Source organism: Crocodylus siamensis, chromosome 1 (assembly GCF_052110815.1).
Source record: "Crocodylus siamensis isolate JL-2025a chromosome 1, ASM5211081v1, whole genome shotgun sequence".
Taxonomy (NCBI): Eukaryota; Metazoa; Chordata; order Crocodylia; family Crocodylidae; genus Crocodylus; species Crocodylus siamensis.
The window spans coordinates 170,138,751-170,165,675 of NC_143395.1; the positions used below are offsets into that span (position 1 = coordinate 170,138,751).

The 26,925-nt window shown below is 43.5% G+C and overlaps 1 protein-coding gene across 2 annotated transcripts in view; it reads left to right on the forward strand.

The window, feature by feature from the left end:
* Positions 1 to 26,925, forward strand: part of GPATCH2 (G-patch domain containing 2) — a 257,162-nt gene that overhangs the window by 37,817 nt on the left and 192,420 nt on the right. For both annotated transcript variants that reach the window (XM_090048842.1, XM_090048834.1), the window contains 2 exons: positions 16,446 to 16,628; positions 18,047 to 18,126. In XM_090048842.1, coding sequence (XP_089904968.1) covers positions 16,446 to 16,628; positions 18,047 to 18,126 — 263 coding nt within the window. The remainder of the gene's footprint in view (positions 1 to 16,445; positions 16,629 to 18,046; positions 18,127 to 26,925) is intronic.

Here is a 26,925-nt window from a genome sequence, read left to right on the forward strand (position 1 = left end):
GCTCAGCATTTGTAACATGAGATGGACAACGTCTGTTTCCACCCTAAGTGGAAAAGAGAAGGCAGCAAAAATAGGGATTTCCACTACAGGATATGATTTCCAATAATGCTGTTAAAAAAGAATTATATAAACAGAAAGAAGTAAGAGCAGCTGGAGCACATACATTTCTGGAGAGAAGAACTTGGAATTTTAGCTGTTAACCCAGACTTCAGCACTGAGTTTGCCCAATAAAAGTTAAAATATGATGTACTTACTGTTAGTAAAATGTACTTTTGAAAAAACTAAAACAGAGATCAGTTCACTCTTAACAAGAAAGCCTTTTAGCAGTGGGGAAAACCTATTTTGTTTTTGTAATGTTCACTAAACTTCTTACATTGCCCAAATATGTTCTTTTTAGGGCAATGGTTCTCTGGTCAGCACATAGGCTATACAGGAAGGACAGGATAGGAAGGAAAGGTGGACGAGTAGCACTCTACATCAAGGAGGAATATACTTCCTCGTTAATTAGCAAGGGGGTAGAGGGGGGGCACTCTGAGGTGCTCTGGGTTAGAGTAAAAGGCAGTCCAGGGGAGAGAGACTTAACGGTGGGAGTCTACTATAGACCTCCCAACCAGGGAGAAGAGCTCGACCAGGAATTCTTAGGTCAGCTCACAGAGGCAGTGAGGGCTAAGGATGTGGTCATCATGGGGGACCTGAACTTCCCAGACATCTGCTGGGAGGAGCAGTCAGCCAAGTCTGATCGCTCACGTCGGTTCTTAGCCAGAGTGCAGGACCTCCATCTAACCCAGGAGGTGCACAGTCCCACCAGGGGAGACGCCTTGTTGGACCTGGTGCTGGCCACGGGTGATGACCTGGTGAGGGGGCTGCGGGTGATGGGCCACCTGGGAGACAGCGATCATCGCTTGCTGGAATTCACCATCCAGCGTAAGGTGGCAAAGGGCTGCAGCAAGGCAACAGCCCTAGACTTTAGGAGGGCTGACTTCAACAAGCTAAGGAGGATCGTTGGGGAAGCGCTGAGGACCCAGAGGGGAAGGGAATCGGATGTCGAAGGTGAGTGGTTGCTCCTTAAGGAGACGATCCTCCATGCCCAAAGGGAGGTAATCCCAACAAGGGTCAAAGGGAGCAGGAGGGCACATAAACCCCCATGGCTCACGAAGAGCATCCGGGAATGTCTCCTTGCTAAAAGGGAGGCATATACCCAATGGAGAGATGGGGTCATCGCCAAGAAGGACTATGTTATAGTCGCCCGAGGATGTAGGGGGGCAGTCAGGAGGGCCAAGGCAGAGTTGGAGATAGGACTAGCTTCCCGGATTAAGGACAATAAGAAGTCCTTCTTCAAATACATAGGGGGTAAGAAGAGGGTCCCGGGTAATGTGGGGCCCCTGCAGGACACGATGGGCAACTTAGTCATCACGCCAGATGACAAAGCTAACATATTTAACGATTTCTTTGCCTCTGTCTTCCTAAGTAGGGACCAGTTCAGCCACCTCCCTGCTGGGCCCCCCTCGGGCCCCGAGAGAGCCACGCCTGGGCCAAGGGTTAGCGAGGAGTTAGGGTACTTCTGGAGAGGCTGGACGTGTTCAAGTCCGCTGGTCCGGACGATCTTCACCCTAGGGTTCTACAGGAACTGGCTGAGGTCATTGCGGGACCCCTGGCGCGGCTCTATGAGCACTCGTGGTGCTCTGGCGAGGTGCCGGAGGACTGGAAGAGGGCCAATGTGGTCCCTATCTTCAAAAAGGGAAAAAATGAGGACCTGGGAAATTACAGGCCAGTTAGTCTGACCTCAATCCCGGGTAAGCTCTTTGAAAAAATTATCCTGGCACACATCCAGGAGGGCCTTGCGGGGGAATGCATGCTCAGGGGCAACCAACATGGGTTCATCAGTGGCAGGTCTTGTCAGACCAACCTGGTGGCCTTTTACGATCAGGTCACCAAATCATTAGACGCAGGGGTTGGTGTGGATGTAGTCTTTTTGGACTTCCGGAAGGCTTTCGACACTGTCTCTCACCCTGTCCTCATCAAAAAGCTGGGAGACTGTGGTGTCGATGCCCACACGGTCAAATGGGTCGCCAACTGGTTGGAGGGCCGCACCCAGAGGGTGGTAGTGGATGGGTTCTTCTCGACCTGGAAGGATGTGGGCAGTGGGGTTCCGCAGGGCTCGGTCCTCGGGCCCGCACTGTTCAACATCTTCATCAGTGACTTGGATGAGGGGGTAGAAAGCACCCTGTTCAAGTTTGCTGATGACACTAAGATGTGGGGGGATGTGGGTGCACTAGAAGGGTGCAATAGGCTACAAACTGACCTTGACAGGTTGCAACGGTGGGCGGATGAGAATAGGATGGGGTTTAACACTGATAAGTGCAAGGTGTTGCACATGGGGAGGAAGAACCGGCACCACACTTACAGGTTGGGGAACTCCCCTCTTGCCAGCACGGAGACGGAAAAGGATCTTGGAGTCGTCATTGACTCCACGATGAACATGGGCCGGCAGTGTGGGGAGGCAGTCAAGAAGGCCAATCGTACCCTGTCATGCATCCACAGATGCATCTCGAGCAGGTCCAGGGAGGTGATCCTCCCCCTCTATGCGGCACTGGTCAGGCCGCAGCTGGAGTACTGCGTCCAGTTCTGGGCGCCACACTTCAAGAGGGACGTGGACAATATGGAAAGAGTTCAGAGGAGGGCCACTCGTATGATCAGGGGTCAGCAGGGCAGGCCTTATGAGGAGAGGCTACGGGACCTGAACCTGTTTAGCCTCCACAAGAGAAGGTTAAGGGGGGACCTTGTGGCCTGCTACAAACTGGTCAGGGGGGATCAGCAGGTATTGGGGGAGTCCCTGTTCCCCCGTGCGCTGCCAGGAGTGACCAGGAATAACGGTCACAAACTGGCGGAGGGTAAGTTTAGATTAGATATTAGGAGGCGCTACTTCACAGTCAGGGCGGCTAGGGCCTGGAACCAGCTTCCAGGGGAAGTGGTGCAGGCTCCTAGCCTGGGGATTTTTAAAAGGAAGTTAGATGAGCACCTTGCCGGGGTCATCTGACCCCGGTGCTCTTTCCTGCTAAGGCAGGGGGTCGGACTAGATGATCTACCTAGGTCCCTTCCGACTCTAGCTACTATGAAACTATGAAACATGCAAAAACAAAAACAAAAGTGAAAAAAGCTTTGGGTAGAAAATAAATCACTCAAAATTAAGAAATGCCAGAATTAAATGTGCCTGTGCACCCTCTATTGAGTCATTTGCAAGCCTCCATTGATACAGTCATTAATTGCATTACCACAGTCCTTAATTATATTATCACACGTTATCTCTTTCTACAGAATGCCTGCCTCTTTCAGTGTGTAAAGGAGAGTGTTCACCAAATGAGTAGATAGTCCTGTTTCATTTTACCTTCCTTTAAAAGGTGATCACATTCTTGTTCCAACTTTTTTGAATACAGAATTTACAGTGTCATAGCTTTCTTAGGTAGTCACCACTAAAAGTAACAGAATACTGACAGATCTAATGTTTTGATCTTTATAACCATCTGTGAGGTTGCACAGCTATTAAGGTATAGACTGCCTACCAGTCTTTGTTGTCAACTTTGAAATGCCTAGGAACTGATTTTCCCCCTCTCCAGTCACATTTGGCAGTCTGATTATAACGTGTCACAACAGAATTTCTGTTGATTTCATTTGCAATTGTGTTGTTTTCAATTCTGGCCCCAACTACCTCACATAGAACACGCATCTCCTCCTGTGAACATGGTCAAAGTGATTTGCCCAGTATCACATACAAACTGTGTTAGAGGGAGGGGTAGAATTCAGTCCTAAAGGTTGGCCCTCAATTGCTTAGGTCATCCTTTCCATTCCCCTCCTTCTCTGCGTTATTTACTGTGTGCCTCAATTTCTGCAACAAATAAGGCCAGGTTATTCCAGGAAATGGGCTCTATTTTCTATACAGACACCCTAAGCAACAGCTAGCCTTTGGAATGAGGCAGAGGCTGTCCTGGAAAAACCAGTACATCATCTCACAATGAAAGACTCATAAGGCATCTGTGCAAATGACCTTAATACAAGCCATCCTTAGGGCTGTCCGCAGCATCAAACTCTGCCATGTGATCTCACACAGCAACTTACAGTAATGCTGTGCTGTATCTTGAGGAAGTTGGCACTAAATGGAGATGAAAGCTATACATTGCCAGTAGGTTTTCTTGTTCAGACCCATGAATCATGGATTCAGTTCTGGAGTGTATATGCTATCTTTGTTACAGATCTTTCTACCCTTGGCTGCACTACTTGGACTTCTTTTGATTATCCCCCAGCTCTTAATCCATTTATACTACAGTTAGGCTACTCCTTCTTCAGATTGGCTAAGTAATTCTACAGTGGGCAAGTAAGGAATATAGTATTAGAACACAATGTTGATAATTCTGTAAGTAATGTTTATAATGCAACACAACAGAGATACAAACTTCATTATTTTTGATAAGTTACCTAAGTACTTATAGACCCCTGGAAGCACTTTGAAATATCATCTTTTGGTAAAGCTAAACCTGAGTAGCTAGAACAAAGTTGGAAAATGAAATGACTGACTTAATTTTAATTGCCTTTCATCCAATCATCCTGGAAAAAAGAAGGTGCTATCTTTTGGACCTGCTCACACGCAAGCAGCATCAGCCTATTCATCTCTGGCTACTAGCTATTTAATTTATGCTTTACTGTATAGTAAAATACTGCCATGGGCTAAATATTTATCATAAAATATATAGGATGTGCAATGTTGGCTATAATACTTTAATTCTGGAATCTTAAAACTTGCATTTCCTGACTTCATAACTGTTCTTATAATGTTGTTGCAGTCGGATTTATTGTTTCCATTTCAGTGGTCTGATGTAACTTTTGACCAATACAGTCTGTCTTTAAACTGGTACTATGTACATGATCAAGAGAGAGGCACTTCAGGAGCCTAAAATGGTACTTAGATACCTCAATTCTACCTACGTGCAAAAATTTTTTCCAAAACCCCCAGTTCATCAAGCATCTAAAGTCATTTGGTTTGTGCATCTGGGACACAAAATTCACTAGGAATCTAAACTTAGGCTCTTGCACATGCCATTTGGTTCAGAACAACAGATGAAGCCAGGCTTTCTCACTCAAAAACTTGTAGCGGTATGGTTTGTTGTAGTGGCTGCCTGTTGCATAACATCCAAGATACTAGAGCACTTATCTAAGAAGTAGGAGGCCTCTATGTTATGCTTCCCAAACCTGCCTTTCCCACCAGGGTATAGTATGCTGTGGATATTTTCCATCCTTCCTGTTGCATCTGAGACTAGGTGAAGTGAAGAACACAACATCATAACATCACAAGGAGAGTGAGCAAGAGGGGTTAGAAACTACAGCTTGTAGAGGGATGGGGTGATCTAGGTTCTCATACCTGTTCTCCAGATTGCACAAACTATATTTAATGTTAAACAGTTTGTGGATTTAAAAAAGGAAAATAGTCTTGAGAGCAGAAATTAAAACCCAGTTTACCCTTCCCCAACACACACATGCCCCTCTCATCATCCTAGGGAAGTGTCATAACCAATAGCTTACACAGGCAGCTCTTTCTGTCTTGTTCTCACTCTCCTTTCTGCTCACTAATCCAGCTCCAGCATAGCCAGTAGCTTGGAGTTTGGGGTACTTTACTTGGAGTGAGATATAGGTTTGAGTTTTATGGACTGAGGAAAGCCTTTAACATTGATCTCTCATTTGCTAGGCATGTTCTGTATCTGCTAGACTAGCACATAAAAGATTGTACCATCGTATCAGGTAGGTATCTACTCTTAAAAGAAGACCCCAGAGAACAGAAGTGCCTTGTGTATCCCTGAGTCAGACCTCTAAACCCCCAAAAGGGGCAGGATTATTTCAGCCTATTTTTGTGCTTAATGTTTCCTATTGGCTAGTCCTGCATGCATGCATCTTAATCTTTGGGCTCTCTGAATCACCATCACCTTTTCAGAGGTGCTGGACTCTTGCTGTTGACTTTGTAGGGACCCTAGGCTCCCAACTATGGGACTGCTCTGCTAAGGCCTGACTGACTTGGGGAAGCACTCTGTTCTCTCCCCTGATTCTTCTGCCCATACGATGCCCAGGGCTATAGCCTGATTGCTAGGAACAGCAGTGCCCAGAGCACCAGAAGCCTTAGAGAAGTGATGTTGCACTTTGGGATACCTGAAGGATCACATAACATGAACCCAAACTATATAAAATCCAGGTACTTTTTTGGCATACTTTGTCCACTTTTGGAGCATATTATCTGGTGCATATGTCTGTTTCAAAGCCATTTGAAATATCAATATTATATCTGTCTGCAGTCTGAAATTCTACAAAATGCTTGTTCCTGGAAGCCGAGGTCTGTATAATAAGTAAATTGATGATGGAGCAGAATAGTACCTAGCAGTGGGTTTTTGTTTATTTATATATATATATTTTTACCAGCAACTTTTCAGTGTGACTTGTGAATCTGCTAGCAATCCTAACAATGTTCTTCATAGCTGTCTTTGAAGGGGGATTAGAACTTTTGGGAAAAAAATAGAAGATAGTGAGGCAGAGGCACCTTCATGCAGTTATTTTCATGCAACAAGAAGACAGTTTGTTAGGGATTTATGAACCATCCTGATCAAGAGGGACCTGGAGTGAAGCAGATATGTGATGCTCAATCTAGAACTGACAGCTCGTGGAAGGGCCTGTGTCCAATGTGCTTTCAGTTTTATAAAGCTGTATAATGTCACAACCTGATGTTAGAGAAAGATACCACAGTATATAATATGCTAATGTGGAAACCGACATTGAAATTTTGCTAGATCTTTGGTGTAAATTCCAAGCATCAGGGCCATTCCACTATACCAGGGATGGGCAAAATGGCAGATCCAGCTGGAAGCTGGGCTCCATTTCCCAGCTGCCCCTGCTCACATGGCTGAAGCCAGTTTCCATGGAGACCCCAACAGTAGCCGCTCTTTGATAGTGCAAGGCCAGAGTTTCTGTGAAGACTGGCCCCAGCAGTGCTGGGAAGGCACGTGGCAGAGCATGGAGCTACTCCAGAGCCAAGCTGGGATCTTGTGGTGATGACAGCATGGTCGAGGGGCATGCGGGCTGCAGATTGCAGCTCTTCCCCAGCTCTGGACTGTGTTGTCACCACAGCAAGGAGCTGAGGCAGAACTGCAATCCACTGCCTGCACATCCCTGCCTGGGGCATGCAGGCTACAGATCGCAGCTCTGCCCTGGCTCTAGACCATGCTGTCACTGCTGCAAGATCCCAGCCTGGCTCCAGAGCAGCTCCACACCCTGCCGTATGCCCTGCCAGGAGGAGTGGCCAGGGGGAAGCTTGGGCTACAGCCAGTCCAAAATTCCCCATAGCCCCCCCCCCCATAGTATATTGTAATAGTATATACTATAGTAATATAATAATATTCTCCATACCCTGTCCATCCCTCCCAGCGGTGCCACTGCTGTCTGCCCTGCACAGGTGGCAGCAGCTGAGCTCACCCCACTCCCGCCTACAGCATAGCTCCTCCTCCACCAGGATGAGGTTGTCACCGCTACTGCCTGCCAGTGCTTCTGGGGCCAGTCTCGATGGAAACCCTGGCTCCATACTATCACAGCACAGCTGCTACTGGTGTCCCCGTGAAAAGTGCCCTATCCACCTGGGCAGGGGCTGCTGGGAAATGCAGTCCACTGCTAGCCAGATCTGGCCTGTGGGCTGGACCTTGCCTGCCCCTGCTCTGTACCTAGAGGAGCTCCTCAAGAAATGATTGCTACTGGAGTGACTAAAAATTTAATTTTGCCATTCATAAGCTGGATCTCAACTCAGAACAACTTCATTGAACATGGAAAACCTACTGCCAGTTAGCTGTATAAGTTCACTGTACAGCTAGAAACCAAATGTAGTAGTGTGTGAATTCAACCAGGGCAGTGAGAATAGACTAGAACTGATCTAAGGATGTAAAAGGTTAAATGGTAATTACATTTATATCATTTAACATTTACTGTTTACCTCCTAGCCCAGTGGTGTTGGAGGAGTGCCTGCAACAGGGGCTGCCCGGGAGGTGGCATAGATCCAGTCTGCAGCCTTGTGCAGCTGCTGTGGCAGGGAGGTAATTGGCAGTTACCTGGGGGAGTGGAGCCAGGCAAAGTTGTGCAGTGGAGCAGGAAGGGCTTAAATAGGAGTGAGAACAGTAGCAGGGCTGCTATTAGGTGCCCCAGGGACATGCTGCATGGAACCAGGTGCCCCCAACCTCCATAGAACCCACAGAGGTTCCTGCCTTCGTGGGACTGTGCCCAGGTAGTACCTTCAGTCTGTGGGCGACCAGAGCCCTGGGTGGTGCCTTCCTTCCACCTGCCTGTCTGCTAGGCTCTGGCAGCTGCTGCTCGGCAAGGACCCATGGTGGTTCCAAGGACCCATGGTCACAGCCTGGGGGCATGTGATGGATGGATGTGCTATGCGGGATTACACCTGAGGCATCCACTTGTGAGCTAAGCATCCTCTGCTAGGATGCACAGCGCCAGGGCAAGCCCTCAACTGAGCAGGAGGAGGGTTAGAAGAGGTTAAGTGGGTCATTTTTAAAATGATATTTACATCCCTAGACTGATCATGTAGTGACTTGTGGTAAGATTTCTTCAGTTACTTGAAGTGCACTAGGATCTACCCAGGGAAACTAGACTGGGAATATTGAATGAAGTTTATAGTTTCATAGTTTCTAGGGTCGGAAGGGACCAGAGTAGATCATCTAGTCCAACTCCCTGCCATGGCAGGAAAGAGTACTGGGGTCAAACGACCCCAGCAAGGTGTACATCAAGTTTAGGAATGATTAACCCCTGATTTGGCTCCTGCTGTGTTTGTATGTTTCCTGGGCAGCCAAACTTAGATAAGAGGTTTATCAAAGTTTGGCTGCCCAGGGAACTTCATCACCATCCTAAGACTCTTTCATAACCAGATGGCTGCCTCCATCTTATGTAGTGGCTCTGCTATGGAGCCCTTTGCCATTCAAACTGGTGTCAAGCAGGGGGACTGTGTAATCATACCAATTCTGTTTTCTATCTTTCTTGTGGTCATCAAGATGCTCATCCATGACTGTCTGCCACATGGTGTTGGCATCAAGTACAGTTTGGATGGGACACTTTTCAATCTCTCCTGCCTTTGTGCAAAACCAAAGTTACTTCAGTCTCAATTGTGGAACTTCAGTACACTGATAATTGTTCTGTCATTGCATGTACCAAGAAGCACCTACACGTGGCCCTTAACTGCTTCTCTCAAGCTTACCAATGCCTGGGACTGACCCTTAACATTATAAAAACAAAGGTGCTTCACCAGCCTGCTCTGGGCCAGTCAACTCCCCTGGCAGAGATCCTCACTGATGGACAGGAGCTGGAGAATATTGAACACCATACATACCTTGGCAGCCATCTCTCAGAGACAGCCAACAGCAACAAAGAGATTCAGTATAGGATCTGATGTGCCAGCTCTGTCTTCAGAAGACTGAATCATTGTGTGTTCAATGATCATGACATCAGGACTCAAACACAGCCCCTATACTGTTACTATATAAGGGTATGGTGATCCCAACTGTTCTCTACAGCTCTGAAGCTCAGCTGACATACAGGGATCACTTGAAAGGCCTGCAACACCATCACCAGTGTTACCTCCAGAAGATCCTTAGCGTATAGTGGGAGGATCATCACACCAATGCCAGTGTCCTCACCTACCTAACACCACCAGTATGGAAGTATTGATTATTCAATATCAGCTTCAGTAGACAGGGCATTGTATGCTCATGTCTGATGTACATTTACTGAAGCAACTACTATACTCCCAATTCAGCCAAGGACAAAGGACACGCAGGGGCCAGAGAAGGTGCTTCAAGGGCATCCTCAAAGCAAACGTTAAGAAGGTGTGGCACTGATACCACAAATTGGGAAAAAGTAGCCCAGGACAGGGCTCCATGGCAACACCTTGTCAGAGAAGGTACATTTTACTTTGAGGAAAAGAGTTTCACCCTGGAGGCAGAAAAATGACAGTAATGGAAGGAAGGGAAACAAAACCAAGAAATCAATGGTCTGACTCTCTCTTTAATCGCCACCTGTGGTGTTTGCCAGAGTCTGTGGCTCTAGGATCGGCTGCCTTAACGATCAACCGACACACCTACAACCCTTTAATTGACCCATGGGAGTGATCATCCTTAACCGTGAGGGATTGCTGCCACTTGTATGCAGGTAATAGGATTGTCTTGATAGAAAGTTTACAGAAGACAGCAGGCAACCTCTGCTTAATGCTGTTTTGCTTAGCACTATTTTGCTATAACACTCATTTTACATTGATACCTGATTCACTTAGCACTCAGCAAGTTTTGTTATAACATTCACGGGCATCATACAGCTGGCACTGAAACTGACACTGATCCTTGCAGCCCTGATTCTGGTGATTTTGGTGGCTTTAGAAAGTGAAAGTTGGTTTTGCTTAATGCTTGGTTTCATTAAACACTGTTTTTTTTTAAGGAACCAGTTAAGAGTGCTAAGCAGGGGGTTGCCTGTATCTCAGGATAGTGGAAGAGTAAGTCATCTGTGGTATAAGACATTGAGCCAGGTAGCCACCAGATCTTTTGGCTGGACATGGTTACGGAGAAATGTTAGATCCATAAAATTTCTTGACAGGTAAGATAAGAAAGTGCAAGGAGAGAGAGGGAAAGGCAATACTGTTTTATGGGAAATCCTCACTCTGATAGGCTTGGGGTGTTCATAGGAATTTAATTTGAGGCCTGATACAAGAAACACCTATTGAAAATTGATGTTTGATAGTAGCATATAATACCCTTCTTAAAGTTTATGGAGTAGAGCCCCTGAAATATAAAGGTTATGATGGTATTGATGAAACATCATAGTATTCTGGTTCAGTGTACTAAGTTGTATTTGTAGTTATCAGGGAAGGAATTTTAATTCTAGCTTTTGCAAAAGGTTTGCCAGCAGCTTCAGATAAAAAGATGGAGGTCAGAGTTGCCCATCTAGTGTAGAAGTAGAGAACTGAGGTGCACTGATACATCGGTCCAATATTGCACCGGTACTGATACAAAGAAAATTATCTGTATCAGATATCAGCCAGATGGGGCAAGTAATTTGGCCAATAAATGCCCGTGCTGCATGCAGTCACAGTACAGCACAGAGCAGAACCGGCAGTGTGGAGAGCTGCATCCAGCAGGTAAATCGGAAGGGGAGGGAAGGGAAAGGGTGTAAGGGAGCAGATCAACATCCTCCTCCCCATCGTGAGGGAGGGGGCAGGGGCAGGTGCTGCCCAGCCGGGGCAGGGGGGCACAGGACAGAACTGTGGTTTGTGGGGTGGGGCAGCTTCCGCCATTGCTTGCACCCTGGGAGGGCGGAGGCAGGATGGGCATGTGCCCCCAGATCTATGCAGCGTGGGGTAGGCTGCAGCTATTGGGTAGAGCTGGAGTTGACACTGAGCAGGGCTTTTCTTGCTAGGGGCTGGGCTTGGTGCAGACTTTGGCAGTGCTAGGAGGAGGCTGTAGTCACCCCGAATTTTGCTGCAGCTCTGCTCCCAGCCCTGTGCCGCCGCCTGGCACACCCATGGCTTTTTCTGGCACTTAGTGGAGGTGGGGTGTTTAGCTGGGGCTTTGCCTGGCAGTGTGGGGCTGGGAGCAGAGCTGCAGTGAAATTTGGCATAGCTGGAGCCTTCTCCCAGTGCTGCTGGAGCCTGCTCCGAGTCCAGCCCCCAGCAAGAAAAGCCCCGCACAGCGCCAGCTCTGGCTCACGGTTCAGTGTTCATGCAGCAAAAACCAGCAAGACTCCCTGCATCTGCACAAGAAGCTCATACAGGAGGCTTCACCAGTCATCTGAGGACAGCATTCCAGAAGAGCTAGAAACAACTAAGTGAGAATCAAGCATATCAGGCATAAAATGCCAAGGAAAAACGAGAATTAAGTACCCATTCAGGGAAGTGAAAAAGTGTGGCCACGCAAGTAGAAAAAGCTGCCAAGGAAAAAATTTCAGACATTGTTTTCTTTTTGGGATTAAGGCTATTCAGAGCATTGTGACCCAAATGTTTTAATGGAGTTATTGATATGGATAGACACGTATATTTTAAATGCAAGATTATATTATTATTCAATCCAATGTTAGATTATAAAAGTTCTATTTAATTCTTTTATCATTGAAATCACCAAGTGACACTGAACCCAGCTGTATTACAATTTAAGTAAATAGTTAATAGTTTCACTAGCATGCCTCATTTAATTAGATCACAACAATTGGGGAAAAATATTGAGTAGACCTATTCTGGGTAATCATTTTGGATTTATCTTGAGTTCAGTAGTGTTGATTAAACCCCCAGTTGGTGGTAGTAGGTCTACAATGAGGTGCCTAAGTACTGTACTGGGGGTCTTATTCTTCATTTTATGTCTATCAGGTTCATTTTCTTAGCTAGCCACTTTATCCATACCACTGTACAAGTGTGCCCTAATCATACAAACTCTCTGATTCCAAAGAGTAATTGTATACCGGAAAGGACAAATAGTTCCTCTATAGCAAACTTAGGTTTTTAAAAATATGTGACAGAGGCAGCTGATAAATGTCACTTAGATCTATTCACCACGTAATTTCAAGCCGATAATTCCACTTCCTCCAGTCAAGACTTTATATGTAAAGTGAGACAACATTGAAGCATGTCGTCAGACATCAATGAATCGAAGAGGAATATTTCTCAGGCAGTTCATACTGTGACAATATTTTCAGAAACCCATCTTGGTCTGAGCCTTTTCAACCCAAACCATTTCAGACAAGTGAAAAATGAATTGACTGTGTTCAGTATTTCCATCAGCAAATAAAAGTTTCAGCATTTCAGGTAATATATCAAACATACATTAGGTGGAAGGAACCCTGGAGTTATTCAGTAGTTCATATACACCCCAGCCCTTAAATTTCTAACAAAATTTGTCTTTTCCAATGCAATCTGTTGTCCAAGACTACTTGAACTGGCTGTTGAGAACTCTTTTAATAAGCAATAATGAACAGATGATGTTCATCTGTGTGAATAGTAGTTTCTGAAGCTGGTATTTCCTCTTCCCACTAATCGAGATGTCCAGTTTTGTCTCGGAAGATTAAAAAAATTGTATTGTCACCTTGTTGGTTTCTCTCAAAACAGAATCAGCAAAACAGCATCGTTGTAATGTTCTGTTTAGTTTTACCTTTTACTTTTACTTTATATAAAATAGAATGGGGGTGCAGATGTGTGTAACTGCTTTTACAGACTAAAAACATGCAGACCAGGTAGACTCAAGGAAAGGACCTCAATAGGTCCTTAAAAGAACAGAACAGAACTGCCTTTGATTATAACCTAAATATTCGTTTACATGGAATTAAGATTAAAGAGTCAAAACTGTAGATAGGGAGTAGGTAGACAAATAAACCCTGTAATAGCTCTTCCTACTGGCTTAGTGCTCATTCTTTTTTTTTTTAGTTTCTATATAACTTTGAACAAATTACTCAAACTTTTGGTACTTCCGTTTTCCCCGTATGTAAAATGGGAATTATTAAGCTAAACTTCTTTTTGAGATCTTTAATAAAAGTGTTCTTTAAACTAAACGGCACCAGCAGTAAGTCTATTTACTGTTAGCCTGATGAAAATGTACAGTACCTGCTATGATCACAGCAGATGTGGCTGGGTAAGTGATAGCTAAAGATAACTTACAAACAACTTTGCCATCTCATAAATTTGCTTTTTTTTCAGTCGTGTCTGGATACAAGCAAATCTGCTTGTCTTAAAAAATAGTAGATTCTGGTGCCTGGGCATTTGAGATGGTGGAATCATCGGGCTCCTATACACATGTGTGTAGCTTGCGTGTTGGAGCAGACTCAATTAATTGAATCTGCACAGAAATTGACATGCTCTGGCAGCCTTCCACATCATGTGTATCAGCATCCCAGCGTGTCTCTGTGCTGAAAAAACAGCGTTTTGAAATAAAACACGTTCAGTGAGCTTTTGTTCAGAGCTCCACACCGCCATTTTTTCTGCGCAAGGATGCACAGGGACACTAATACACATGACACATGGGCACTTTTAATTAGCGCGTTGAGCTAATTAAAGCTCCTGGCACTGTGTCCCACAGCACGTGTAAAAAAGCCCATTAATTACAAGTAATTTGTTTTAGTATCACTTGATCCTCATTCTGTTCACAAATTTCATTTCTTGATAAATAAATCCCTGCTAGCAGGCTACATTTGACTTTCCATGACCTAGTAGTTGAGTAAATTTCACTTGGGCAAAAGTTTGTGATAACTAAATGAAAAACATAGGTAATTGAAATGTAATTCATGATTAGCAGAATTGTTTGTATGCACTCTCCCACTATTGTTGCTCTAATTCTATTGTGGAACATCAGGGACTGCCTTTATAGATAGAAACTGACCTTGACCTTGGCAAGGATAGAATTAATAGGGGACAGGCTTCGTAAAAAGTCACAGCAGCATAAATATGGAAAAGTGTATGAATTGGAAATGACCTGAAATATGCCCAACAAATTTATACTGTAGTATAAATAAGTTTTGCAGTTGCCCCTTCCCCCCTCCATTACTAATCATTTACAGGTTTCTCTTTTCTCCTTGCCTCTTCCTAAAATAGTGATTCTCAGCCAGGGTGCTATAGCTTCCTGGGGTACCTTGAGAACCTTTCAGGATTGCTGCAGGATGTCATACAATGTTAGCGCTGTTAGGTGTTCAGACATCATTTACAAGATAAACCCAGAGGTTTCAAATAGGAACTCATAGCATTAAAACATTCTGATCTGTTGTGGTCTTTCTGAGTTCTTCACAATACGAGAGTTGCTTTATTTATTTTATTTTTTTGTTAAAAGTAAAAGCTAAGAGCTGACATTTTCTGAGAGATGTATTGAGTCTATTAAGGGTGCCTTAAGTCTGAAAAGGTTGTTCTACAGTATATCAATTTGGATGTTAGTTGTGTCCACTAAGGATTTTTAAGGCTATAATTCATCTATATCTATAATTCATAAAATTTATAAAGGTCCAGTGAGGGGCTTTGATTCTTTTAAATGTGCCAGTAACATTGAAGTCATTCAGATCAGATCTAACATTTTCAGCCCTCTAGTACTGTGCTAGCTTAATACTGTGGAATTGTCTCATATGGATTTTTGTTTAGTAATTTATTTAGAGTTATACCTGTTTTTTTTTCTCCCACAAGAGTCTGCTTGGGTTATCCAGGTGATGTGCTCTTGCTCTTGTCTGAGTGACAGTGAAGTTTAGCATAAATGAATGTTTCAAGCCCTCACTTACTGAATCCTATTTAACATACATTTATGTAATGTCTATTTTTGCAAAGTCTTGCATCTTTAAAATGTGAAACACCAAGTTGAAAAAAGTTTTATACATGAAAATAGTTGTGGACAAATCCAATGATATAACACAGACAATACAATATCAGGAACATCAAGTCTGGATAGCTTAGTTTTAAAACTCAAGGATGAAAGGAGGACAATTAGAGAGACCTCTTAAAGGGATACTGTCAGATTTAAGTGTTCCTACTAAACTGAGCAGTCATTGCAGAATCAGCAGTTCAGGAAAGAATGATCATCTCAATCTTTTGTTTTCCTTAGAAGACAGTACTCCATTTTCTTTCATAATTTTCTCTTTTGATACCTTTTATACAGAACACAGGTTTGTTTTTTCTGGTATAGTACTCATCTTTAATTAAATGTTTGTGAGTATTTATTTTTGCATACTATTAGGTAAGTTGAAGGTAAGACTTCCATTGGGTTTTTTTATCTTGCTTTTGAAATTGAGGCTTTCTCTAATTTTAATTGAAAAACTGTGTCCATAAATATTGTTCTTAAAGCTGACCAGCTTCATAGTGCAAAGGTAATATTCCTCAGTATATCACATGGTACTGTCACTTTTCATTTAAAATCAACTTTTTCAAAACTTATTTCTTAATGAACTCTTAATCAGATTAATTTCATTTAGTCACATCTGTTCATGATTGTTTTCCCCTTTTACAAGCCATACAAATCATGAAATTAAGCTAATTATATACCATTATCAGCTGCAAAGAACTAGTTTCACAGCTTTATACCTTTTAATTCCCTGCAGGAGATTAAGGCTTGTTTTTTGTTAATGTGGAAAGTGCAGTAACTTAAATGGATTTCCCTGCAGTTATCACCAAAGGATTAACCAGTTTATTATTGTTTTTCACAATTCTAAATTGGTTCTAAAACATTACATTTTATGTTTTCTTATTGATGGCAGTACTTGTCATGCTATTAAAAACCATTCTCTAAACAGAGCCGCTATATACAAGTAATTATAGTACTGCTATAAAGCAAAAGAAGTTACTGTGATGCAGTGTGATTTCTGTGAGTAATAAACCTGGACCTCCCCACTTCCTTTTTGGTGTGGGGTTTACTATATTTACACAGGTGACGATGAGCAAAGTGACTGGTTTCATGAAAATGAATCTGGCGGCGCATGTGGAATCACAGGAATCAGTTCTTGGTGGGAACAGGAGGACTCTACAGAATTGGAAAAAGAATTACCTGATCCAGTCTTTGAAAGTATCTTAACTGGTGCTTTCCCTCTTATGTCCCATTCAGGGAGGAGAGGTCAGTAATACTTTGCAGCTTACTTAATAGCCTAGTTTCAATGGAAGGATGTCTGTGGGCCTGTATTTGAGATATACAGTGTGAAGTTATCAGTCTTGATCGTGGGGCATCATCAGGTTGAGAGTTCATACACTTTTTAATTTAGAGTATCGTCAAGACTAGCAATAAAAAGGGGCAAAAAACCCTAACAATGATTATAAAGGTCAAGTCATATGAAAGATACCTTTGTTGCCTGATCCTTTAAATCTGTATTCTGCAAGGAGTTGTCATGACTTCATTGGATTCATGTATAAAACATCAGGATAATTCTGCGCATTTTGTAATAAAAGTTTTAATGGCTTAAGAAAATAATTTTAGAAGCAAAAAATGGTATTCATGTAGGTTCAATAATAAATACAAATGTTCAATAATGTTCAACTAGAATCTTTGGACTCCTTTGTTCCCAAGGTTTCCAATAATTTTAGTATTTTGTGTAAGTAGATTGATTCAAGGACACTGGCCAGAAAAGACCACCCTGATCTCCTTTGACTTACAGCATACACAAGGTTTTTTTCCCCAGAAACTGAGTTACAGCATAGATTTTATAAGGATGCCTGATTCTTATCTTCAAAAGGCTCCAAACAAGGGTGGATCCTACCATTCTCTTCTACCTGTTCCAACATTGCTACAGTTCTTTAAAAATGAAAGGTATCTTATTTCAAGATTGAATTTGCCCTTAGTTCAACTTTCAGCAATTGGATTTTGTCATGCCTGCTCTACAAGACTGAATATCCTCTTTTTAGAAGGTATTTTTCCATGTAGGAAAACTTATGCTCAAGTCAACTCAGACTTTTTTAATAGCTGAATAGATTGAACTTAAAGTCTTGCATCACATTACTTGTTTTCCTGCCCTTTGGAATCATTTTCTAGCCTACTTTTGCATTTTCTCTGGTGTTTCCATGGTTTTTTTGAAGTGTGGACACCAGAACAGGACAAAGCAGGGGTCAGTGACATTTTACATTGTCAAGCTGAAACAACCCAGCTCAGGCTGAAGGTGGGCCAGCACAGGGACCCGTCTGCTGCTGCTGCCACTTCTCCCTGCTGCCCACCTGCCACCAAGTGCTACTCAAGCTTCTGTTCCACGGGCCAGATCCAGTAGCTCTGTGGCACAGATCTGATCTGTAGTTGCTGACCCCTGGGGAAAAGTGGTCCTGTAATCATTTTAAAAGTGCTGGGTACAGAAGCAAAAGAATTTCTCTATTCTTGCCTATTGTTTTCATAATTCAAAGAATAGAATTAGCACTTGTAGATCCACCACTGTGAGAGTGTCTGTAAGCAATTACCTATGATGCCCATTGTCTGTCTTAAGTTGGTAAATGGTTCCTGTTCATGCATGTATAAAAATGTTTTCTAAACAGAGATATAATTCTGATTTGTAGGTTTCCAGAATAGACTTAATCATCTTCGTGGAATGCCAGCAAGGAACATCAAAAAGGCTTCAGGAAACCAGGCAGCATTGGTAGGCATGATTTTTATTGTTGCAAACTAACTTGAACTATTCTTTTAATTAGGGAAACTACAATAATAAAAAAGATTTCCATATTCCTTTTTCATTGAAATTTTAAGGTTTATATATTGCTGAAATGGTTAATTCTCTTAATAGAGCACAAACTGCTATGGTAAGATGCAACTATAAATCAGTTTTAACACCCACTTTTTGGCTATTTGGTTTAGATATTTTAATTCTAACTCTCCTCTCCTACAATATGCCATTGTAATGGACTAGCATATGTATTCAAACAGATTATTCCTTTATGCTTATATTATGAGCTCTCTAAGAGAAAGGAATGTATTATTTTTTTCAATGCAGGTATGTACAAAAATAATTTTTGCTCTTTCATTTATTTCATACCAAAGGTGTCAAAACTGATTTTAATCAACTGTACCAGGTACTAAGTGTATTCTAGTGAGGCTGTGTGGCATGCAGGTTTAATGTACTAGTCTCTCTCCTCTGCCCTTTCCCCCACCTCCCCCCAAGGTGCTTCTGTGTCCCTTTAACCCTCAAGCTTTCATGCTTTTGAGGGGGTTTTTGCCACGAATTAAAATGAGGCTAGTGGTCTGATACTCTTCATATATACCCATCGCACAATCCCCTGGCTGCTTCAGACTATTTTGAGCTTTTGAGTGCAAACATTGGTAATACGTTTCTTCAATTTTAGTTCCTACGAAAAGAGGAAAGTCCAATTATCACCCCCTTTCCTTCTGTACGCTTAATTCAGCTTTTAGAATACTCCTTCTAGAGAGGATGAGTGAGAGAAGAGCAGCTTTCAAAACAAAATATTCAAATTACTAGTAGAAGTGGGATCTAATCCTTTCTTTTTCAAAACCGAGCATGAGAGACAAAGAGAAAGCCAGAACTCATTTCACTATAATTATTTAAGGCTTCTCTCTGTCTGATAGTTACTATATAACGGGATAATAAATACATAGACCTTCAGCTTAGTGTTCTTCATTATTAATGGATTTGTTGATTTATTTTTTTATTTTTTTTACCTAATTAGAATAATATGGTGGCAAGAAGTGGAAGTGGTATTACATGTGCAAAGCATAGAAAGGTCTACTGAAAAGTTACCCTTTTTTGAGAGTGGTATTTTATAATCGAAGTCTCCATTCAATTATTGGCACTCAGAGCTGAATAACACACTAAAACCTTGGCCTGTGAACTCTGGTCATGAATTAGATGAATGCTATCTAGTTCTTGGTTTCAGATCTACCTATTTTTATTTTTGGTTCACTGCTTGCTTGAGCATATCTGGGATTTGTAGCCCATTTTCTAGGCTTATTGCAATCACTCTGGTATTTTATAGGAGCTATTACAACTGATAGGTTAGCTTCATGGTATTGATGATACATGGCTTAACCACCCTAAAAACTGCATTTCCCCTCTAAATTGTAAAAAGGTGATTAAGTTTCAGTTGATGGAGAGATACCATTTGTGTGTGTGTGTGCGTGTGCGTGCATGCACGTGTACGTGCACGTGCACATAATGAGTAATACTGTTTTTCTAGTACAATTTCTGCATTCTCCTAAGCAACAACATTCCTTTCCAAATAAAATTCCTCTAGTATGTTGACAATATGGTTTCCTTCCTGAATCTATTAAAGAAAATAATTTATCTAAATAATAATTTTATCATTGTGTAGCATTATGACTGGATAGAATGTTCTAAGAGAGCATGTTTTCAAAGAACGGTAAAATGATTTTACCTACAGAATCCCACATTTGGAAGAAAAATATACTGGACAGAAAGCTGCCAGCATACAGAATCTCTTGACTTGCATGCATCCTTGGTGCTCATTTATTTCTACATTCATGCACTTTGCATCCACTTTGGAAGTTTTCATGAGCTTGTTTGTTATCAGTGGGCAATTTTCAAAGAAAATCTTTTAAATACTTCAATCCAATGGCAAAAAGAAAAAAAAATCATTTAATACCTGTGACATCTGATAAGGCAGAACAAGAAGTAATTACTGCTGCTAGATTGTTACAGTGAAGTGCAAGAATGCTTTTAGAAAGATTAATATCCTGAGCAAAGAAGAACACTGCGGACTCAACCCATTGAACAGAATTGTGCTGGTGACCTAATTCTTTCATTTTTAATGGAGATGAGGCTGTGATGTCTGTTCAAGAGCAGTGATACCTCTTCTCCCTTTCAAAGTCTGTGAAAACTGAATTCTCTTCTAAGGAATGTTAGAGTATAGTGTACCCATTTTAGTAATTATGTTTAATCAAAGAATAATGCCTTGTAATCTTATGCATAAGATTACAAGGCATTATTCAATGTGCACTGAGCTTTGCACCGGAGCAGAGTTCAGTTGAACACAGTGGGACTCTGCACATTCAAATTAAGGATTCTCCTGCAGCATCAGGACAAATGTGGTAAAATCCTGAAAAAATGTAACCTGTTTTGGAGGGGCAGAAGTGTTTAGCTCTGATACATGATCATCATCTACACAAGAAATTAAAGTTTATCATAAATGTTCACTTCGTTTCTTGTAACATAACTAGTCAGTTTGTCATACGTCTTTCCATTTGCATCTAGCAGGCAATAACTACTCATACAGGTATCTGCCTTTCCACATGTTTCTTTTACCAGTAATGAAAGTTTGAGACTCTGGGACAAAAGCTGTGCTCTGTGGGTCAGTCAGTAGTTTTTATTTCATATTTGCCTTTGCAAACCATGTATTGTAACAGATATTTTGCCTGATTATTTGTCAAACATATTTTAATAGAACAATTTAGCTGTGTTTAAAAAAACTTTAAGTACAATTTTGCTATAGTTGTGTTTGTCTTTAAACTGCTTTTGAGTATGGGCATAAAAATACATTCCCACCAAGGTAAGCTAGGGCATGAATTTATAGTCTAACAGCTGCTCTGTTCTAGATAGCCATGTGCATTGTCCTACTTTGCATTAAAAATGAGGTGGTTTCACCCCCCTCAGTGAAAGTGGGATAGGAACTTGTGCATAATCAGTTACCAAAGCGTGCCAGAGATACTAAGTTCAAACTGTCCCTGCTTATCTTGTAACTTGTTCAAGAATCCATACAGTTTGTTGACAGATTCACCTTTTTGATGACCCAACTCTCCCTCTCATGCTTGGTTCATGTATTGTTGCCAAAACAGTGTATTATTTTACATTAGCAAGACACATGGAATGAAGATTGCTATCTAGTGAAGTAGGCAGGTAAGATGGAGAAACTGAAGGAGACAGAGGAGCATGCATGATAGGACTAAAAGTAAGCATTGAATAGCTGTCTGTTTGCTATGCATTGTTTAACCGATATGCCAAATGAGACACAGGTCCCAGGAAAAAAATATATACTCATGTCATGTAATTATTTTAGTACAATATGTAAATGCAAAGAGGTAAAAACAAAATTGAGCAGACAACCTTAACTTTGGCATTGCGTGTCTTGATTGCTTTTTAAAGTTTGCATATATTTATCTCTACAAATTTCCTGAACAATTCTTTTGATTAGACTTAAATATGCCATATTTGTAGCGGGTATGTAATAGATAATTCTAAAGCCGTGGGAGTAACTTGTTATAACTCCTACAATATATCAATATTTGATACTATAGATTTTTTTGACAATGTTATATTATAAAATCTTATAGGACTTGGCATACTTGGATTTCTTTTTTAGTTTGTTTTTTCATGGTCTTATTATATAAATCCAGACCACTGTTATTGCTGTTGTGCCCCATAATGCCGGTGCACCCTTGACCTGCGAGCCTGGGTCGCCACGACCGGCTTGGCGCAAGGATGGGGATTTATGACTGGGCAGGTGGGTGATAACGGTGAGCAGGAGTCCGTATGATTTAAACACAGCGTGGTGGTTACACAGAAAAGGTTTATTTTACTTACGCTACTGATGTGCTGCAGTGTAGGCAGAGGAGTTGATTTATTCAGTTACAGCATGCAGATATCATGTTACCCAGCATTTACAGGGTGGGTAAGAGAGTTGCTTGTTTCAGATTCTGAGCAATTCACATAAGCCGTTGCAGTCTGCAGATTACTGGGAGCTCTTGATAAGAAAGATAACACCAGAGATAGAGAGATAGACGGGCCGGCAAGACGGCGATACGCCAGAAAGATAACATAGGCGGAGAGATGCACGATCTGTTCTTCTTGAGTGTATACGCAGTTCTCTGCTCTCTGCTTTGGGCGGAAGTTCTTTCAAAGTTATATTAGGCGAAAGTGACCAATTACTATACACTAATCATAAATAATTAATGAGTTGGCACCTGTGCTCTTTTTGTTTGCTTAGGTTTCATAAAAAAGGGGGGTTATTTTTACTAGGGTGGTAGTGGTTCTGTCTGGTCACAGGATGGCACGTGTAGTATATTATTTAATTTTACAACTTCATTAAAGTAGTTTGATTTTTATCTGGTCACTGTGGGTACCGATATCTCTCGTGCTGAACTGTCAAGGCCAGTTTCTCTCTTAAGTAATTTGAAATGAGGCACAGACAGGGGTGTGTATATGCAGCACTGTTAATATAGAGGGATAAATTACAACCACAGAGTTTGCTGTGTTAGCTTCTGACCTTTTGCCATCTGACTTTTTGGCCATCAGCATCTGAAATCAAAGACTTTGATCTTTGACAATTGCAAGAAAATTCAAAGGTGATGTTGACTAGTGACATCACTATGATGCTTGTTCCTTAATACTAAAGGTTTTCAGGCTACAGTACATTGTTAGCTATGCTAAGTCAAGACACATCAGACTGTGTCTCTAGGATCCCCATCATGTTATTGAAGAGATCTTGTGATTTAGCAGAATGCTTTTAACATGGTTAGAAATTAGGCCTGTGCGAATAGGGAAATATTCAATTCCGCCAATTCGGAGGACAGCAATTTGATTTGATGATTCAAGTCACTGTTCCCATTTGATTCAGCCGAATCAGAACTGGAGATTTGGCACCAATTCGGAGGTTCAGATCGGCCAGGGAGAGGCAGGCACAGCAAAGCGGCTGCAGAGTCTCCCATGGCTCCTCCAGCTGTGCCTGCCTCTCCCTGGGCAGGGGGAGCTGCGGGAGAAGCCCCCATGGCTGTTGTGCCCGACCCCGGCCCCAGCCTCCTGGTACTTAAAAAAACAAAACAAACCAAAAAAAGGCCCCAGACTCACCAGCTGCAGCAGTGGGGATCAGGGCCTCTGAGGGCTCCTAGCAGAGCCTCCCCCTCTCACAGCAGGGGGCAACAGGGATCGCCCCCACCGCTTGGCAACTGCACGGCAACTGTCCCATGGCATGGGTGCAGTGCAACTCAGCAGGGCGCCATGTACTGTCTGAGACCTGGGCTGCTGGGGCTGAGTGGTGCCATGCTCCGGCTGACTGCTGGACCCACCTCAGCTCCCAGACAGCGTGCGATGCGCTGCTGAGCCATGCTGCTCCAACACGATGTGACAGCTGCCGTGCAGGTGCCAAGTGGGGTTGGCAGTCCCCACTGCCCTGTGCTGCACGGGGTGGCTCTGCCGTAGTTTCATAGTAGGGTCGGAAGGGACCTGAGCAGATCATCGAGTCCAACCCCCAGGAAAGAGTACTGGGGTCAAACTACCTCAGCAAGATGTTCATCTAGCCTCCTCTTAAAGACCCCCAGGGTAGGAGCCAGCACCACTTTGCTTGGAAGTTGGTTCCAGATCCTAGCCGCCCTGACAGTGAAGTAGCGCCTCCTGTTATCTAGCTTAAATCTACCCTCTGCCAGCTTGTGACCATTATTCCTAGTCACTCCTGGTAGTGCTTGGAGGAACAGGGACTCCCCCAATGCCTGCTGGTCCCCTCTGACTAGTGTGTAACAGGCCACTAGATCCCCCCCTCAGCCTTCTCTTCTGGAGGCTGAACAGGTTCAGATCCCATAGCCTCTCCTCCTAGGGCCTGCCCTTCTGCCCCCTGATCATGCAAGTGGACCTCCTCTGGACCTTTTCCATGTTGTCCACATCCCCCCTGAAGTGCGGCGCCCAGCACTGGATGCAGTACTCCAACTGCAGCCTGACCAGTGCCTCATAAAGGAGGAGTATCACCTTCTTGGACCTGCTTGAGATGCATCTGTGGATGCATGACAGGGTGTGGTTGGCCTTCCTGGTTGCATCCCCACACTGCCGGCCTATGTTCATCTTGGCATCAATGACGACTCCAAGATCCTCTTCTGCCTCTGTACTGACGAGAAGGGAGTTCCCCAGCCTGTAGGTACAGTGCTGGTTCTTCCTCCCCAGGTGCATCACCTTGCACTTGTCAGTGTTGAATCCCATCCTATTCTCATCCGCCCACACCTGTAACCTGTCTAGGTCTGATTGTAGCCTATTCCTTCCTTCTAGTATGGCCACATGCCCCCACATCTTAGTGTCATCAGGAAATTTGAACAGGGTGCTTTTTACCCCCTCGTCCAAGTCACTGATGAAGATGTTGAACAGTGCGGGCCCAAGGACCAAGCCCTGCAGAACCTCACTGCCCACATCCCTCCAGGTTGAAAATGACCCATCCACCACCACTCTCTGGGTGCGGCCCTCCAGCCATTTGGCGACCCATTTGACTGTGTAGGTGTCGACACCACAGTCCCTCAGTTTCTTAATGAGAATGGGGTGCGAGACAGTGTTTAAGGCCTTCCTAAAGTCCAGAAAGACTACGTCCACTGCTACCCCTGCATGAGCCCCCAGAGGCCCTGATCACCACTGCCAGAGCTGGTGACTGTGGAGCTTTTATTTTTCCTTTTTTTTTTTTTTTTTTTTTTTTTTTTTTAAGTGCCAGGATGCTGAGGCCATTGGGATGGGACTGGATGGGGGTGGAGATTGAGGAGTGGGGGCTGTGCAGGGGGGCTTTGCCATGTGGCTCTAGAGCCCCCACAGCTCCTGCTACAGCTGGTGAGTGCAGCGCACTTTTTTTGGATTCCCAGACTACTAGGCCCAGGCGGGGGGAGGGCAGTCTGGGAGCTGGGGCTGTATGTGTGGGGAGGGGCTGGGCTGTGCCACAAGTCCCTAGAGGCCCTGATTGCTGATGCCAGAGCCAGTGAATGTGGGGCTGCTTTTTAAGTGTCTAGAGGCTGAGGCTGGGCAGGGCAGCCATGGGTGCTTCTCCTGCGGCTCCTCCAGCTGTGCCTGCCTCTGCCCTGGTTGGTGGAATCCATGGGAGAAGACCCCATAGCTACTCTGCCCAGCCCCAGCCCAGCCAGCAGGCGGGAGGGGGCAGTGCGATGCAGGCACAGTTTTCTCCAGGTGGCAGCAAGGCATAGGTCCCATTCCTAGCGCTACTGTGCCCACATCAGCTCTGGGTGCAGGGGCTCTGCCCTACCACTGCTTTCCATCCAGTGCAGATGGGTGCAGGTATGGCAGGGCTGGGAGTGGGGACTATCCCCTGCTGCCGCTTGCTCCCTTCCGCCTGAAATAAGTCATGCCTGCTTCCCCCCTGCCTCAAGTGGGCAGGCAGCAGCAGGGCATAACCCTCGCTCCCGGGGTGCCGTGGCCACCTCCCACAACCCCTTGACCCCCTCCCTGAGTAATGTGCCCCCCTGCCCTGGCTGAGCAGCTAGTCCCAGATCCAATCCCTCCCCCCAACCCCCTTCCCTCCCCCAACCCTAACAAACTTACCAGCTGGATGCAGCTGTGTCAGCTGCATGTTTACTCTGTGACCAAATCTCTAAAGTGGCCGACTTATCTAAAGCTTTTCCAAATCGATTCAGATTTGGAGATTCGGTCCCCAAATTGGGCCAAATTTCATAGTTTCATATTTAGTAGGGTCGGAAGGGACCTGAGCAAATCAAGTCCGACCCCCTGCCATGGCAGGAAAGAGTACTGGGGTCAAACGACCTCAACCAGGTGATTGTCTTTCCTCCAAATCGAATTGGCTACCGAAGGTTTGCACAGCCCTGTTAGAAATACTGTTCCAAATAATGCTTCTCCTTTTTCCCATTGTACATTTTGAATACATTAGTAGGTGGATTCTGTTCTAAAAATGCTTTGTGCGGTGATCCCAGACTTCTCAATTCTTGTTAGTTTCAGTTGCTGATGTGTTTGTAAAAGGCTCAGGTGGTGAAAGAAAATAAGACCTACAAACATGTGGGAAATGGAATATATTCACTATTGTCAAATGTTTTAACATAGTTTTCAAAAGTAGGATAATGTTCACTTTTCCTGGCTACCTTACAACTAAACAAGCCAACTAAATGTTTGAACTTCTGAACCTTTTGCAAAATTGGTAGGTTTTTTTTTTCAGAGACAGTTTTAAAAAATTATGAAAATAAAGTGAAATGGTTTTAGGGCTGTAATTAGTTCTCTCATTCAAGGGAATATTCCTTTTTGATACAGTTGTAGCTAAATAAACTTTCAGTTGAAGAACTAAAAGTTTATGAGTATACAACTCTGGAAGAGGGTCTTGAAAGAAAAACCAGTAGCAGTGACATTGTAGCTTCTCAAATTAATTTCAGTCCAATAATATGAAATGGTCTTTCTATCTGAATATACGGGATGCCTGCAATTAGATAAGATTGCTTTTCTCTAATAAGAATGACTGAAGTTTACCATCTGACTTTTTATTTCTTTCTTTAAATGACATTTTTGGCATTTTAGATGAACAGCTTCTGTTTCATAGTAGTTAGGGGTCAGAAGGGACCTAAATAGATCATCTAGTCTAACCCCCCGCCACTGGCCAGAGCACACGCTGGGATCACATGACCCCAGACAGGAGTTCATCCAACCTCTTTTCGAATTTACCCAAGGTAGGAGCAAGGACCACTTTCCTAGGAAGTTGGTTCCAGATCCTAGCCA